The sequence below is a fragment of the Pseudochaenichthys georgianus genome, chromosome 11 (genome assembly GCF_902827115.2).
Source record: "Pseudochaenichthys georgianus chromosome 11, fPseGeo1.2, whole genome shotgun sequence".
NCBI classification, from domain to species: domain Eukaryota; kingdom Metazoa; phylum Chordata; class Actinopteri; order Perciformes; family Channichthyidae; genus Pseudochaenichthys; species Pseudochaenichthys georgianus.
In genome coordinates, this window is record NC_047513.1 from 12,821,410 (window position 1) to 12,838,526 (window position 17,117).

General features: G+C 41.3%; 1 protein-coding gene across 1 annotated transcript in view; it reads left to right on the forward strand.

The window, feature by feature from the left end:
- The window catches only part of sdc2 (syndecan 2), a 55,229-nt gene that overhangs the window by 30,036 nt on the left and 8,076 nt on the right, over positions 1 to 17,117 (forward strand). The window contains exons 2-3 of the mRNA XM_034094509.2: positions 15,524 to 15,638; positions 16,348 to 16,520. Coding sequence (XP_033950400.1) covers positions 15,524 to 15,638; positions 16,348 to 16,520 — 288 coding nt within the window. The remainder of the gene's footprint in view (positions 1 to 15,523; positions 15,639 to 16,347; positions 16,521 to 17,117) is intronic.

Below are 17,117 nucleotides of genomic sequence, written 5' to 3' on the forward strand. Positions count from 1 at the left end.
CCTATGGGAAGGGGAAAAACAATGGAGCATGTGGTGCTAGTTCAAAAGCAGCACGCTATGGTAGGCAGGGTTACAGATCTACCCATGCACTGTTAACATGCTAGGAGTTAGAGCAATATACAACTAGAGCTGAGTCGGATAGCACCTCTTAGGCTCTACTAAGTTACTTCTTAGCTAAAGTAAAAACAATGAAATCTAGAAAGTATCAAGAAAAACTAAGGAGCTAAAGTATAAATCTGAGGCCATTCTTAGACACAGCAACGCTCTGAGCTAAATGTTAACATGCCCACAAGTATAATATGTAGTTGAAATGACACTGTTTGCAAATTAGAAGGACTTTGGTCATAAACTTACACAATGCTCAGGTTGGAGCATTGAGCAGAGCACTGGTGTCACATTGTGTGATCATCCATCCGATAGTTGTTGAGAAACCTAAAATAGTAGTCGGCCTTGTCACGCCGAGAGTCACAAATCTAACATGGCAAAATAATGATGTGGATTCTACGTCTGTCCATCAACAAAAAGTCCTTGTAACAACCAGCCGTTCGTGTTCTCGATGCACTTCTCTGGGCAGAAAATGCTCTGACATTGAGAAAGTAGATGATCTGTCATATATTTCTGAAAGTCAGTGTATTAGCTGCACAGTGAAAGGCTGAGCCAGCGAGCCCACACGCCCGTTTGATCTGCTGCAGTTGTATGCTGTATTTAATTGTCCTGCAGACCGTTTACTTAATCTTTATGAGGACATAAACTTGAGCTAATGTAACCATTCAAGACTGCTCCCATCCTTTTATTAATAGTGTGCAGGCCAGTGTGAGAAGAACAAATGGATAACTCATCGTGTCTTCTTTCACCCATGTAAAGACGTATCTTGAAAAGCATTATATTATTAGGATTCCTACAGGAAGTCCTCGTTATCGCCAAGACATCCTCTAAAAACATAGCTAAATACGTCTCTCAATATTCTCTGTCTTCCCCTCGTCTGTGGTTCTGAACCCCAAGCCCATTAAAACTGGCCAAGAATATATACTTCATCATATATGTATTTTGAAATGCCTTCCCCTAAACAACCCAGCTCTGTAGTTCCCAGCAGTAGTAAACAGTGGTTTTCCTTGGGACTATTTTAAGCTGCGGATAAATACACATTTGATGTGCCTAAGAGTATTTACGGCAGCAGGATGGTCTGGTGGTTCATTGATGTGTTTGAAATAGACGGGATTTTCTAACAATAAGACGCATTTAGAAAACTACCCATAAATCATTTACATGTCTAACAGTGATCCACCTTCAGATTTAGAAGGGCCATAAATTGCACACACCAAAGGTTCGTGTGGAACCCCTGGAAGTTTGAACTGGAAACCCCTCCGGCTCCTGCCAGGCCCCTTATGGTGGGGCTTGAGCCCTGTGGAATGTGGCGTATGCCTTCCTATGTCAGACGGCCGTTTGTTTTGGAATAGGAGACGATATGAATCTGAGCCGAATACACCCACAAGCTCAGCTGGGGGGAGCAGGGGGGTCACCTACAGAGGCAACATAATCTAATCCTTTAGGCGCAGGGAGAAAACGGAAAGAGTCAGGGGGAGGCGGGATGAAATTCCCATTCCCAAGTAATTGTATAGTGTTGATCCTCTGAAAAAAAGGAACTCACCATCTTGTTGCAAATGTATGTAAAGCTGTTTTGTGTTGACTTTATGCAATGTTTTTTCAAGTTTTTGGAAATGGAAGCAAGCTATTTATAAGTTAACAAGTGAGGTAGGTCGACTACTGTCATGCTTTGTATAGCATAACAGCCTATAGGTGTGCAAACCGTAAATCTCCACTCCAGATGACAGCACCACACTCTTTGTCTCAGTTGGGCTCTCTCTTTTGCACTTCCTCTCCAACTCTGTCTGTCTCCGTCCCACCCACCCACACACACACACACACACACACACACACACACACACACACACACACACACACACACACACACACACACACACACACACACACACACACACACACACACACACACACACACACACACACACACACACACACACACACACACACACACACACACACACACTTCTGCACACAGCAATTGTTACCCGCCACAACTCGGCTGGAGCAGCTCCAGACCTTAAGGGCTCAGAGAGAGAGTTTGATTTGTGTTGACTTCCTGCAGGAACTCCCCCTCTCCTTAGCCCACGGCTCAAAGACTATCAATTAGTTCCTTAGTATGATCCCTGGGAGGGCAATCAAAGTTAGAGTGGGTTCAAAGAGCACAGAGGCAGACACACACATAAACATACTTTTTTCTGGCCTGTTAGAGTTACAGTTTGGACATCCTCTCCATGGTGGTTGTTACGGCCTGCTCTGCTGCTATTTACATTTTCCAAACAATCCTCACCCCCCACATGCATGACTCAGGCTGCGGCCACACGAGGACGAAAACGGCTAAACGCATAGGATTAACGCAAACGCAATCGCAAACAAGCTTCCGTCCACACGCAATAGTTATCCGGATAGTGTCTGCCCACACGAGACCGCTCCGTTTAGCTCCAACCGCCGGAGAAGCTGCAGTACATGTGCCGAGCCTGTACGTGGCGCTGTAACTTCCTCCACAAAAGCAGCGAAGAAGCATGGTTGTCATGGTTGCCCTTCTGTTTATTCTCCGCGGTGGGGGCCGAGGGAACCGGGCAGAGTTTTTCGCCAGTCAATGTGTATTAAAGTTTAAATCTTCCGGACAAAATTATAAAAGTCTTCTTTGTTATTTATTGAGCTTTAAAACAAATGAATAACGACTCTATATGATATAATAATAAAATACACGGAGCCTCTCTTTTTCCTCCCTCTCTTCGGACAGCGTCAGTGTCTGTCTCATGCAGCAGCTGATCTAGTAATGAGTGACCCGGCCGACAGTACAAATAAACATATTTATAACTAGTTTAGGGAGTTTGAGAGGTAATTAAAATAGCTAAGGGTGATGATCTGACTTGAAGTGTGTGTTTTGCTGCAGCGGGAGGAGCTGCAGGTGAGCAGAGCTGCGTGTCTCAGTCCTGTCAGATTAGATTTCACTCGCGTTTAGGTCCATATCGAGAGAAAGATAAATAATCTGAATTCAGTGTGCCGTTTACTTTGACGCGGGGGTGAGCAGCAGAGGTGGGGAGAGGCGGGGCTATTGCCTCATCATTATCAGAAAATGACCGTATAGGGCGTACACACGGAGCCGTTGGACCCCCCAGAGCGTTGCGTATGCCGTTCTATCCACCTTGGGACCCGTTATCGTTTCCTCAGTCGTTTAGTGCCGTATTCGGTCGTCCTCGTGTGGCCGAACGGTCTATATGACACTAAACAGTAACGCAAACGCCCGTTTTCGTCCTCGTGTGGCTGCAGCCTCAGAGAACTTTCTTTCTCTCTATCATGCCGCCCTCCAGCTTTAAGAGCCATCAGCAGGTGTTCCGGCACAAAGTTAATGTTTGAATGTCTTCCTATCCTGATTTATTTCCACTGTCTCTAATGACAACACCATCATGTTTCCAGCTGCTTTTCATACTTCTTCCCCGATGGCAGCAGCTGTCTGCTCTGTTGATGGGTGATCCTGCATGAATCCAGGGGAGCCAATGTGTCGCCCTACTTTGCCACCAAACTCTCCCGGACTTGTCTTTTCCAGTCACTGCTCTCCACTTCTCCAAACATCAATTCAATGACATTGGGAGTGTATTATGTCCATCAATTGTTATTATTACATATCCTTTCATGAGTTTGTTCTCGTTAGTTGGGTATATACTTTGTAAATGTCACACTAATGAGCCTCAGTGGAAGAAGGGAGCCACAGGACATCTGAACACTGTCAGGGCAATTTGTAACAAAGCTGACCACCTCAACATTCACTACATAAGCCATGTTTTTTGTATTCATGTATTTAACAGGGACAGTGCACATTCATGAACAATGCTGTAAATGTGCCACAGTTAGTCTGTAGTCCCTGGACAGTTTTTACAAGTCAACCTAAAACACATTTCATTTCAAACAAGTAAATACAATCAATTTAAAACAAGCAACATACATTACTGGAATACTTAAATAAAAAACAAAATACAGAACAATAAAACAAATAAAACAGAACAAAAGAACATGTTAAAACACAGGCAGTGGGTTGTAAGGAGCAGAGGATTGTGTCAGTGTTGGCAGAGCTGATTCCTCACTAACCAGGTTTTGAGTTTGGATTGAAATTAACTGAATGTAGTCTGGTCTCTGATTGGAGATGGGATTGAGTTCCATTGCTGAGCAGCTTTAACAGAAAATGAAGACTGAGTGAAAGAACTTTTTCTGAGTGGAATAATGCAGTCTCCACCTCTTGTTATACTAGTTGCAGTTGTATGTTAATAAACTGTCTAAGAGGAGGTGAGGTAAGGCCGTTGACGATCTTGTCAAAAAGGCAAGCATGTGCATGTTTAATTCCCAGCTCAATAAGTTGTATTTTTGGAGTATTGGGCAGTGATGCGAATAAACGCGAAATGTAACTGATATAAACTTTTGAATGTATTATGATGTGTCTACCAATCGTAATCTGTAGTTTCATCAGTGTTGAATACATTTTAAATGAATGTATTTTCTGATTCTGCGTTAACTATGTTACAATAACACAATTCATTTTGTTTTTATTATCCTGTGTTTCTATGCTTGGGAATAAGATATCCCAACAAGAAATAAAAAAAGGAAATTCAGAGTGAGGACAAATACTTTCTGGTCAAGCAGCCCGGCCCACTTGGCAACTCCAGTTCACCACTTTAGAAAAACTCTACCGCTTCTGTCCCTTTTCTTGAATGCCTGTGACAGCCAATATCCCCTCCTCTTCTCTGCAGTTGTTAAGTGTCCTGTCTGTGGTGCAGTGATAAAGTCCAGGTCAAGATCTGTGGAAGGCCAAGTAGAACAGATACAGTGAACGCTAAGCTAGGCTAAATGAAATGCTTGCTGATACAATGGGCACTTGTAAATGTCTATAACTATGTATCCTGTAAATATAATGTATAATGTCCTTTATTGTTTCATGTGGAACCTATATGCTGCAGGTCTCCCTTGAAAAAGAGATCTATGATCTCAATGGGACCAATCTGGTTAAATAAAGGTTTGAAATGAAATGAAATGAAAACGACAGCAGGCCAATCTGCCACCTTTACTTTGTTAATTAGGGATTAACAAGCTCTTTCTCTCTCACACACACACAAACATACACAAACATACACACACACCCTCCCCTTCACATATTGAGTTCTCTTATATATGCAGATGTACCTGATTGTGATAATGAGAACTGATTTATTCCACAAGACAGAACAAAGCAGACAATCCAGTCTTATGCTTCCACAGTATGTATTTCAAGAACCTTGAATTTGGCAAAGTGAAAACAAATATAGAGGCTAAATAATATCTAGCATGCAATTATAAATGATAGTAAAACCGGAAAAACTAAAGGATTTGTGTATATTATCAAGTTATTAAGTTTATGTAACAGTTTCAAACAGCTATATTTTTCTGAAAACTCGTTTCAAACCTTATTGTTTTACATATCCAAGCAAAACAAAACTGTGAGAAGTTGACATATAACCCTTCTTCAAACTTGTCGCTTTTACATTTTGATTGAACAAGTAACAAAGCTGTTTCCCCCTTGCTTTTAGTCTCCGTTCTAAGCTAAGCTAACAGTCCTGTAGCTTAATACTTAGCGTACAGATATGAGATCAGTAGCAATTGTCTCACTTTCTTGAACTTATTGTGAGAAAGTTAACCATAAATGTTGCCTGATAAATGAGTCAAAAGATAAATCAATTATAAAACTGCAGTGTTGTTTTGACTAATCGCATCAATTAGTGAAGTAGAAGCGTGTTTGAATACAATTAATACGAGAGGTGGCATGTTTGCAATTAAAAAGGCTAATGTGCATTTACTGTATATTTTTCACTTTTAAATATAAAGCAGGGGTGGTAGTGAAGCACAATGACTTAAACAGTGAGTCACTATGCTTAAAAAACAGAGACGGGTGGTTTTATATTTATCTGTTGTGGTTCTATCTAAACTGAATGCACTTCTGAGTGAGGCTTAACCAGTTGACCCCCATGCCCACTTAGCACAGAACTCACGGTATAAATACTTTATTACTTATCAGATCTGCACAAACGGATATCAGAGTAAAGCTGAGATTCCACAGATTATAGGGGTATAAGTATCAATCAATCAATGTTTATTTATATAGCCCAATATCACAAATGTTACATTTGTCTCAGTGGTCTTCACAGTGTGTACAGAATATCAGTATGACAATACGACACCCTCTGTCCTTAGACCCTCACATCGTACAAGGAAAAACTTCCAAAGAAAACCCAGTTTAAAGGGAAAAATGGGAGAAACCTCAGGGAGAGCAACAGAGGAGGGATCCCTCTCCCAGGACGGACAGACGTGCAATAGATGCCGTGTGTAAATTGAAAAGATAATACATACACAATAATGATACACAAGTATCATCACTGTGTGATCAAAACTCAGGGCAGAGAAGGCAAACCCAGACAACACACAACGTAGCCTTACGGAGCCAAAACTGCAAATATGTCTTACCTTTGCTGTTTTTCTGATCAAAAGTTGTGTACTGATAAAATCCATCTTCATATTTATGGCTATAACCTAGTTTTCAGAGCGTAACACTTTCGGTTTGGGCAAACTGCGTGCGCATCACTCTCACTCCTCAATGGTAATGTATAGGTGGATTTTAGGAACGTCCCTCTCGATTCTATTTGCTCTAACGGTTGAAAAGAGGTGTCAATCTTCAAAATCGACCGAGGGGGGACCATATATATTTCAAATCCACCCAAGGGACCCCAGAAGGAGGGCTGCTCAATTAATCGTATTTTAATCGCAATTACGATTTTGGCTTGCAATGATTATGAAAACAACATAATCGAAATAAAACGATTATTTATTTAAAATAATTTTTATTTAAACATTTTTTTAAAAATTGTATTGGTTTTTCAGTTGAATTATACTTAAAGGTCACATGTCATGGCCATTTCCACTGATCATAATTCCATTGTTGAGGTCGACTAGAATAGATGTATACTGTGCAATTTTCCAAACTCACATTGGTTTCGCATATGCATCTCTGTAAAGTATGTGTATTCACTCTCTCCACTAAACGGCTCGCTGCAGCTCTTGCCCCCCCCCTCCCTGTGAGCCCAGTGTGCTCCGAAACACAGCGAAACACAGCCAAACTCACCCTGAGCACACACAAAGTCACAGCCGAAGTAAAAACAATAAGTGTGGCTTGATATTGAGTAAGAAAAAGGTTGATAAACGCTGTGAGAATGGGTCTGCAGAGAGAATTTCGCCGCGATCCCAACTCGTCTATTATCAGCCTGCAGCCAGGGAGGAGAGATCAGCAGAGCTGCGTGCACTGAGTGTGTGAGGAAGTCCATGGATTGGTCAATTTGGACCAATCAGCGGGGGCTTAACGTAACGGCTGCGCGGACGTAACGTAACGGCTCCACGGATTGGTCCATTTCGTTCCGGGGACCACATAACATCATGATGTACCCGGAAGAATCAAATGGACAATGACGTATCTCCAACGAGGCGTTTTGGGGAGATATTTTCTGTTTTAGAGTTTTACTCCCTCCATGGTGTACTTTGAGGGTTTTGACTCTGCACACCGTTTACATCAGTGACCACCAACTGGCGGCCCGCGGGCCACATCCGGCCCGCCAGACATTCTCATCCGGCCCGCACGACGGGGGTGACTGTGGCGTTGGCGGAGTGGTTACTGCGTTCACCCCCCACCCATTTCTTTGTTTACAACGTCTCGTGAGTAAGGTGCAGTACCGGAGTCCAACAGAGAGGCAGCAGCTCCGGGACAATAGAGACTGCGTACTGCGAAACCTTCCCTCCCCTGAAGAAGAAGTGATCCTTCGTTGTGAAGAGTCTGGTTAATGCGCTCTGCACCACAGCAGTAGCCCAGCTGCGACAGAGTCCAACAGAGAGGCTGGAGCTGCGGGACAGTAGCCTAGAAGCAGGGTTGGGTTGTAACGGAATACATAACGGCGTTACGTAATCAGAATACAAAAGTAGGCTAACTGTATTCAGCTGGCGTTACATTTGAAAAACGAGTAATCTGATTACAGTTACTTTCGTAAACCTGAAGTGAATACATTTTGGAATACTTATTGGAATTATTGGTGGAAAAGTTTCCTCACAAAATGTAATATTCATTACCGGCAGAACTGTGCACACTGCACAGCGCTGCAGCATGTCTGTGAGCGAGAGAGAGATGCAGCGTGTCTGTGAGGCCCCGCCCCCGCACGCAGATGAGAGAGAGATCTCTTTTAAAATATATTGAAAGTTAGAAACGGAGATGGTTAGATAAAATGTGCAAGATAACGTTTATGTATCATTTCTTTATTGTCGAAATTATGACATTTCATAACGGGATGAAATCAAAGTGAATGGCCTGCTGCTGCTGAATGCATGGGGCAAGTGACTGAAAAAAGTTTTAAAAGTTATTACATCGTTTCAGATAATAAATAATAATGATAATTCATTCTATTCAGGGGCGCCTTTCAAAGCACCCAAGGACACCTTACAATTCATAACATATTCCAAGGAAAGGTTTTAAGACAGTACAAAGAATGCAGTCCGGGTGATGTTTTTTATGTGGGGTGCAGATGAGAGAGCTGTCCAGAATGACACCAAGATGTTGTGTTTGAGTTCTTGATAAGCCATGAAAACAGTAACATAAGTGTCTCCTGTTCACCAAAACATACCCATCTGTTATGGAAAAAGAAAGTATTCCAAAAGTAATCTGAATACTATATATAAAATTCTGGGCTATATAAAAATCGCTGGCCCGCGATAGTGTCTATTGGTTACATTTCGGCCCTTGGACAAATGTAGTTGGTGATCCCTGGTTTACATGCATAAAAACCTTCATAACACACAAGGGGACGGGTAATAACCGGAGCATGACATGGGACCTTTAAAGTTCAGGGTAATCAACTGTTAAAAACATATTTTTTTCAATAAATGGATGTTTTCAATGTAAATGGATAATCGTTTTTAATAATCGTGATATCAATTATTGACCCAAATAATCGAGATTTTGATGTTTGCCATAATCGAGCAGCCCTACCCAGAAGTGTTTTTTTGTTGTGCTAAACCTCTATAAAAAGGTAAAATGTCACTTGTTTTGTTTTCATCAGTCGTGATACAGGGTACTTATTATAGTTTGGATTCCTAAAGCTTTTTAGTCTCCGATCCCATCATTCAAGGGTGGTTTTCACTACAAGTAATGTTGTTTTTTTTGGACGGACAGTATAATTTACATTTTTTTTACTATGTTCAATCTGAATTTACTTACTTATTTAAAATTCTATATTGATTCTGACTTGTCTACATCCAATTCACAGGTTTATCATTGCTTTGAGAAAAAAGATTATTAATTTACCCCTTTTAGAAGGGAAGATATAGTCATTTGTTCTGGGAATGCCATTTTCGAGCCTGAGACCTGAAAAACAGGCTCAGGGCTGAACAGGTTAAGGAAATGGTTAAGAACCGTAGACGACGGCAGACCGACGATGGAGGATCAGTCTGTCTGCCGTGCATTTATTTTCCCCTTTTCCTCTCTCTGAAGTCGCTGTTATGATGTGTATTCATCTCACACCTTAAGATGTGAGGTCTGGATAACGGTTGGTGTGTGTGTGTTGGTTGGCACACACATGATGAATCCCGCGGGTGCTTTCATGGCCACGCAGATGTTCATGTGCGTCTTCACTCCTTTGAGGAACACCATTCCCCCTCGGTGTGACTTGGGAGTTGAGCTAATATTTGTTGTGTTAGAAGTGAGAGCGGAGTGTCAACAGCAGGAAGTCAGGATCCCAGGGTTAGTTCAGATGACTCCATTTCCCTCCAAACGTATCCCCTCGTCACCTCCATCCATCTTCTTTTAGAAAGGATGCAAACACTACACCGACACACATACACTCGCACTGACTGTACACAGTGCCTTTCAAGCCCTGCTAGGCACGGACATTGAGATTTTGACAGGCTTTTAGCAGAGCAACCCCCAGGCCACGGGATTGTCTGCAGCGGTGGGTTATTTCCCCCCTCCCCTCCTCTCTCTTTTACATCCTCTCGCACTATTTGCCCACCCCCACTCTTTCCTTTATCTCACACTCTCCTCTTCTTAGTCAATCCTTCTCTGCCATCTATGTTTTGTTCAGTCTAGGTCCGCAGCTCTTCTCCGAGGATGCATGTCCAGCAGAGAGTCAGACAGAGAGACAGTGTCTCTCTCCCCCCCCCCCTGGCTTATTAGTTCATTAGAAGGCAGACATGCCAGTAACAGCAGCTCTTCTCCCAGCTAATAGAGGGGCATACATGGCTGGCTACTTGCTCATTATGGCAGCTCGCCCTCCTTCTTGCTCACTTTCTCTCTCTGTGTCTGTCCCTCTCACTGAGCTTAGTCAGACTATGTAGGACCTGCTTGTTAGGGTGTCAAAATGACTGTATGTGTGTGACTTGAGTGTGAATCTGCATGGAAGAATTGACTAGATAATCACCCTAATGATGAAAAGTACTAGAAAGCTCAAACAAGGCCGTGTGTAACTAGATTTCACATTTCAAATACATTCTAGGGGTCAAGTGCTCTTTGGTCTCTAGAATATGCTTTGATGATGTTAAATAACACATATTCAACTTGTGCTCAAGGTTAAAAAGATCGGTGATGCGTATGAAAAAAAAAACCGAAGCAAGAAGGTTAGACAATGTCGGATGTTTCAGGGAACTGATGACACGATTAATATGGTCAGAATTTCCAATATGATTATGATAACCATGAGTCTGAATGATCAGCAAGAATAGGGAAAGTTATCACAAGGCCAAATCATCGTATATGTCATTGTGGCACATTTCCCCGTAAATATGGCTGTTGGAATATGGTGATTTACTGGTTTATATTGCCAGCACAGCGCTTTAAAGGGTGACAGATTGAATTTCATTGTGGCAAGCGCTCAGGCAGTGGCGTCATTGAAATGAATGTGCTGCTTTTGAAGAGAGCTTCAGTGTAAATTATGAACGTTGCCCAAGAAGCCTGGCACATGGTGTGTGTTGTTGTTTTAACCTGGAGAAGATGTTCAGATACAGTGATTGCAGTGTGTTGTCCCATTGAGAATGTTTGCTGTTTACTCAGGAGGAACATTGTTGTTTGTCGGCTTCTCTCTCTGCTACACTGCTCCAAGGCCTCCTCACTCTCAAGTATGCTCTTTTTTTAAACCCACTGCGGGGTGTACAGCTCGAAAAATGACACTTAAAGCAAGACTAGTGGAAAGTTACGCCTCATTTATGAAGAGCTACTGAGATTCTTTGATGCGTGGATTTCCCAGAAAACGCTCTTTATTTGATACCGGTTGTCATAGTGAAGAATAAGTCAACATCTTTTACTCTGTAGTGTGTTATTTTAGATGATTTAACATGGAATACATCCCTCACAAATGTTAAACCGCAAAAGGTAACTTTACTATCAACACTTCAGAAAGCTTTTTTAATGATCCCTTCATTACAAAATGGTATGTCATTGATTGTTAGCTGCTATAAAAAACGATTTACAATGTATGATTCAATATTAAGTTGCTGCAGATGTTATGTTTTCCATTTTCTCTGGCTCTTACATATCACATTAGATGTAGTCAATGCAGACGACGAAAGGGAGACAAATGGCTTTGTCTTTGTTTCTAAAGAGGGAAGAATCAATATACTTTTGTTGTATAGATGGGATTCTGAAACTGTTCATTCAACATTCAGAGGCAAAAAGTTGTTGGATTACATTTTTCAAACTGGATCCATTTTACAAGCTTCCTGCCCTGAATCTTTTTCTCCAAGATTTTTCCAAATAATTGCTCCTTAGTCTCGAGCAGCCATGCAAACTGTGGACTTCTGCGAGGCTGCATCTGTCAGCTGACTGGTGTCCGGCGTCCGCTCTGCTTTATCTGTTGGTGGACTGATGTCTGGTTCAGCTCAGACTCTGCGATAAGGGCCTAAGGCAGAGACTACCTGTAGATGTTAATGCATTGATAAGGAGAGGAAGTTAATCTGAGCTGCTGTGTGCACAGACAGCCTCTGTAAGTGAAACAAAAGTCTACTTTATCAAGTTTACACATTGCCTTGCTAGATTGGGTGTTTCTCTTTGTGGCAAGTTAAGTCGGTAAAGTTTATCGAGGTCAAACAGACCATTTCCTCCTCTCAGATATGGACTGATTTGGTGTTTACAGTTGAACCTCTCTAATCCAAACTCTTTGTTCAAAGTGTTGAAACATGAAGATTACAGAGAGTCGGTGTACTTGCAAGTCTAAAATCAACAGCGCCACTGGACACTTACCTTGGTGCTAATCTGAAAAGTATACTCTTGGTTGGATGTGTCCTCATTGTAATGGTTAAAAGAAAAGTTTCATATTGTGGAAAATGAGCGTATTGTTTTGCAGCGAGTTATAGGTTAGATACAATGTGCATCTCCTTATGGTAAAGGGAAGTAGCCGGTAAGGTTAGCTTAGCATAAAGACTGAAAAGAAACAGCTAGCCTGACTATTTCAGGGCTCTCAAAAGTCAACCCATTGGCGCTTTTCAAGCTTATTAATAAATAAAAAAAGAAAGAAAACGTAATTTGATTGATTAAGAGGTGCTGGAAGTAAGATTATATTAACTTTGGGACCCATGATCACTAGATCAATCTATAATGAAATAAATCATTATCTGCAGACCTTATTTGGCATCTTGAGGGATTCATGGCTTGTGCGTATAACCATTTACTCACTTAACAAGTCAGGTGAAAGTGTTTTCATTATAAATGTCTTTTGAAATCTATGTTCAATTGGCCGGAGGGGAGTTGGAGCTTCATTGTGAATACTGAAGTCATTAAGCATTTCTCACATGGGGCCATGCATGTGTGTGCGCAGTGTCCTGTTACATGCTCAATTGCTCCCTCTAATGTATGCATAATCAATGAATCAGTGAATGCTTGCATACATTTGTAAAACATATCCACTCATGCATGCATGCTAGTGTGGCCTCTATCTCATTAGTGTCCTTTGTCACCATTTGATCTGTGGCCTGCCTTCTTCTGGGCCATTGTGCTCATATGCATAAAGACCTGTGGACCGGTGAATTGGTTTGCAAGGGATAGAAGAGGGGGGGGGGGGGTGTGTTTGGAGCAGAAGAAGGCAGCAGAGGTTAAGATAAAGTTGCTTTGAACAAATGCTCTCTTTGATCAGGGGGCTCAGCGGTGAAAGGCCTTTCTTCCAGAAGTCAGAGGCAGTGAGAGAGGAGAGCTGGAGATGCGTATTGTTCTTTTTCATCTCGTCTCTGTCTTTCTCTTCTTTTTTGCTCTTTCACTCTGTTGTTAGCTGAGTGTACTCTTTGTTATGGAGAGTGCCAGGCCTCTCTTTCATTACTCCAGACACACACACATATGCACAGACAATGACTTAAAAGAATTACTGAACACACTCACCAGAATACCCTCAAATGTGATTTACATTTCTGAAATGCGTAAGACTTAAGTGAAGGGAGGCCTTTTCTCAGTTTGTGTTATGTATTGCTAAAAAACTTTCACAGAAAACTTGCTTGCCAAAAACGTAAACGATGTATTTATTTTTATTTTTGAAGACATTTATAAAACAAACATCCCAAAAAAAGTATTTTCAGCGTCTTGATTTGGAGTATTAGCTACTCTATAACATTTTTGGGATAGTTTGTGAGATTACACGCTTTTAAGAAGATGAAAAGCTATGGAAAAGTGTGATGGATTTCATTGGTTTCTATATATTTTTTTTTATCATAAAAAAAGTCTTCCCTTTCTTCCCTTACCAAACGAGAATTCCGATTTACTTGGCTTTCTCACAGGATGCCTATTCTTTGTCCTTAACAAAAAAAACTATTATTTCCTGTCAAGTAAAGTGATTATTTTCTCCAATCTACCTTCATTCAGCCCTGGGTTTATCTGCAAAACAGAGCTGGAACACACACACACACACATACACACACACACACACACACACACACACACACACACACACACACACACACACACACACACACACACACACACACACACACACACACACACACACACACACACACACACACACACACACACACACGGATGATATATTGGGGGGGGTCTCTCTTTATACTCTTTTTTTCTAAAGCAGGACTATCAGTAGAGAAGGGCCAGTACAGCTGACTACAGATTGGTGAGAAGGAGTTGAATAGATGTTGCCATGGATGCATTATAGCTATTCCGGTCACACACACACTCAACCTGACTTCACACACACTCAACACAACATATAAATAATGACATGTTCCCCACACACTCAGTAAAACAGCTGCTATACGTTAGTGTCCAGCATACATGCGGCTCTTCAAGCCACTTTAGAGAGAAAACTCCTCTTTCTTATCTTATTTATCTCGACTTACGCACCGTGAGAGGAAGTGTTTTTAAAACAAACAGGCACTGTTAAAACGGTGGTCTTTTCAGCCAATCACTCCATTAAGCTGGAACACAAACATTCCCACCACTCAGGCTTGTTGTCTAGACAACGATGATGTGGGAGGAGCTACATGTTGTGATTGGACAGTCACCTGTGCATCATTTAAGTCCAATTTAAAATGGCTGTGTGGCTCTGGAGTTAATTCTGTTAATCTGATTTGTATTCCCCTTATAATATATAAGGGCTGATACCCTGACTTTCTTCAGCACTAGCAGGTTGACATTTTAGATGTAGAGTCACAACAACATTACATTTTGCACCACCAGGCTTTTTCCAGAAGGCCATGTGCTTTATTTATCCCTTTGGGGAAGTTCAGGCGTTTATAGCAGCAACAGGGTCAGAGTTAAAAACAGGATTCACACAAGGTAAAAATAAAGAACAAATAGAATACAACATTTAAATAATAATACAAAATGTTTTTAAATAAAGTGATAAAGTAGCTGTTGCTAGTTGAATCAAGGAATATTAATTACAGTTCTGTTGTACTTAATCAAGCTTTCAGCAGCAACAATGAACTGCTGTCAGATAGCTGTACAGACCAGCTGGGAACAACATGCCTAACTGCTGCACAGAGCACTGATTCCCTATTTATTCAAAATATGAATACTTGGATGTGACCTTTGACTCTGCAAGTTCTGGGACCGTGAGCAATACATCTGCCAAGTGTGAAAAATATTGGATGAACAGTTCTTGAGATATGCGAAGGACACACACACACAGAGACACCTAGATCTATCCTCTTTTAGATAATCATCTAGTAAAGTGTTGGTCAAAGCAAAGAGGTTTTAATAAATGCTTTACTAGCACAAATAACAACTTAACCACTAGACTGTTCATTAAAATGCAGATGTTGGAAGTGAAAATAGTCAAGGTCTTCACTGGATGTGATGCGGTGCAGGCTTCTATTAACAGACATGTGAATTAAAACGACACGTCCTTGTTATCTTGTTGTTTTGCAGATAGCAGACGCAGCCAAGACTTCCTCTCAGGCTGACGACTTGTACCTGGATGACACAGGCTCAGGAGGCTACTACCCTGAAGACGATGATGACTTTAACTCCGGGTCTGGCTCAGGTAAGTTCCACATCCTCACATACTCTCAGTCTTTGGGGGAAGATACAGACACATTTGCAAGCTCAGCAGGCAATTACCCAGAAGCGTTATGACATTCATTTTCAAGTCTACTGCAGGTAGCTGCAGCGAACGTAGAGACTTTGCATCTTTCACCAGCAGACTGAAGTGTCACTACCTCCCTCCGTCCTCTTTATCTCTCTCCTGTCTCTTATTCTCTTTGTCTATTATTTCCATCGCCGCCTCTGTCTTTCTCTCACTAGATTTTAATTGAGATTGCCTTGTCACCCAGACTGCCTGAGGGAAGTCTGCACATTTTACATGTCGTTTTTATTAGCTCCTTTGCTGTGCCGGCTTCAAGCACCTTAACAACCGTCATTCATTGGTCAGATGTAACTGTTCTCTGTGCTAGTTAAAAAGAGGACAGGACTGTGATTAAATAGCCCTTCCAACACTGTGAATATACCCCTTGTACTCCACTCTGTATTGTATTGGAGATTTAAACTGTAAAAAATGCATCAACATTATATAGAAAGGCCGTGAAAGTAAGTGTGGTATTTCATTTTGATAGCATGAATGCCCATATTTTACCGATCTGTACAAATACACTTTACATTTTGTCCCTACACATGAATTGTAATACCAGATTTAGACTTTTTACTGTGCCTTTTAATAAAGATACATTATTTACCTGTCCCCCTCTTTCTCCCAGGTGTAGGTGAAGAGGTGGTGCTGGAAACAGTGACTGTCAGTATGGTTTATATCGAGCCCAATGCAGCAGAACCCACCCAGGACTCCACCAAAGATTTCACCCCCAGGGTGGAGATCGCCACAGTCAAAGAAAGGGACAGAGACATCACACCCAGGAAACCATTCAGAACAGAGGTAAGAAGAACAGCCCGTCTGATACGGGAGGTTTCAGCCTGATACAGCAGCCAACTTTAATTCAATCTGACGTTTTTGAAACAAATGGGACCATGAAATGTAATGGGCAGTGTTTTACAGTTTAAAAATGAACTTATCTTCTCTATACTTCTAATAAGGAAAATGTTTCCAAACGTATGATATCACCAAGTTGTAGGTGGGGCTCAGGTTAACAATATTTAAAAAAAAAAAACTACAATGAAGAAGATATGTCAAAGAAAAATAAGATGGCTGATGATTTTGATAAAAGCCAGTTTGAAATAGTATCCAATCTTTTAAAATATAAAATGAATTTCTCTTACATATGAAGCTGAAACTAGGAGGAAGTTAGCTTAGCTTGAGCTTAGCATACGATATGTTTTAAGCTTGGATAACTATCTCCTGGCTTTAGTTTCATATTTAACATCAAAGTACGAGAGTTGTTTGATTATCGAAGCAAAGGAGCAATGTTTTCAAACTATATGAGACTATTACATAAAAAACATCAAGGAACATGTTTACCTCGTGCCATATGCTATAGGTTTATAATACTAAGACACAATACGAAGAGTGACACAG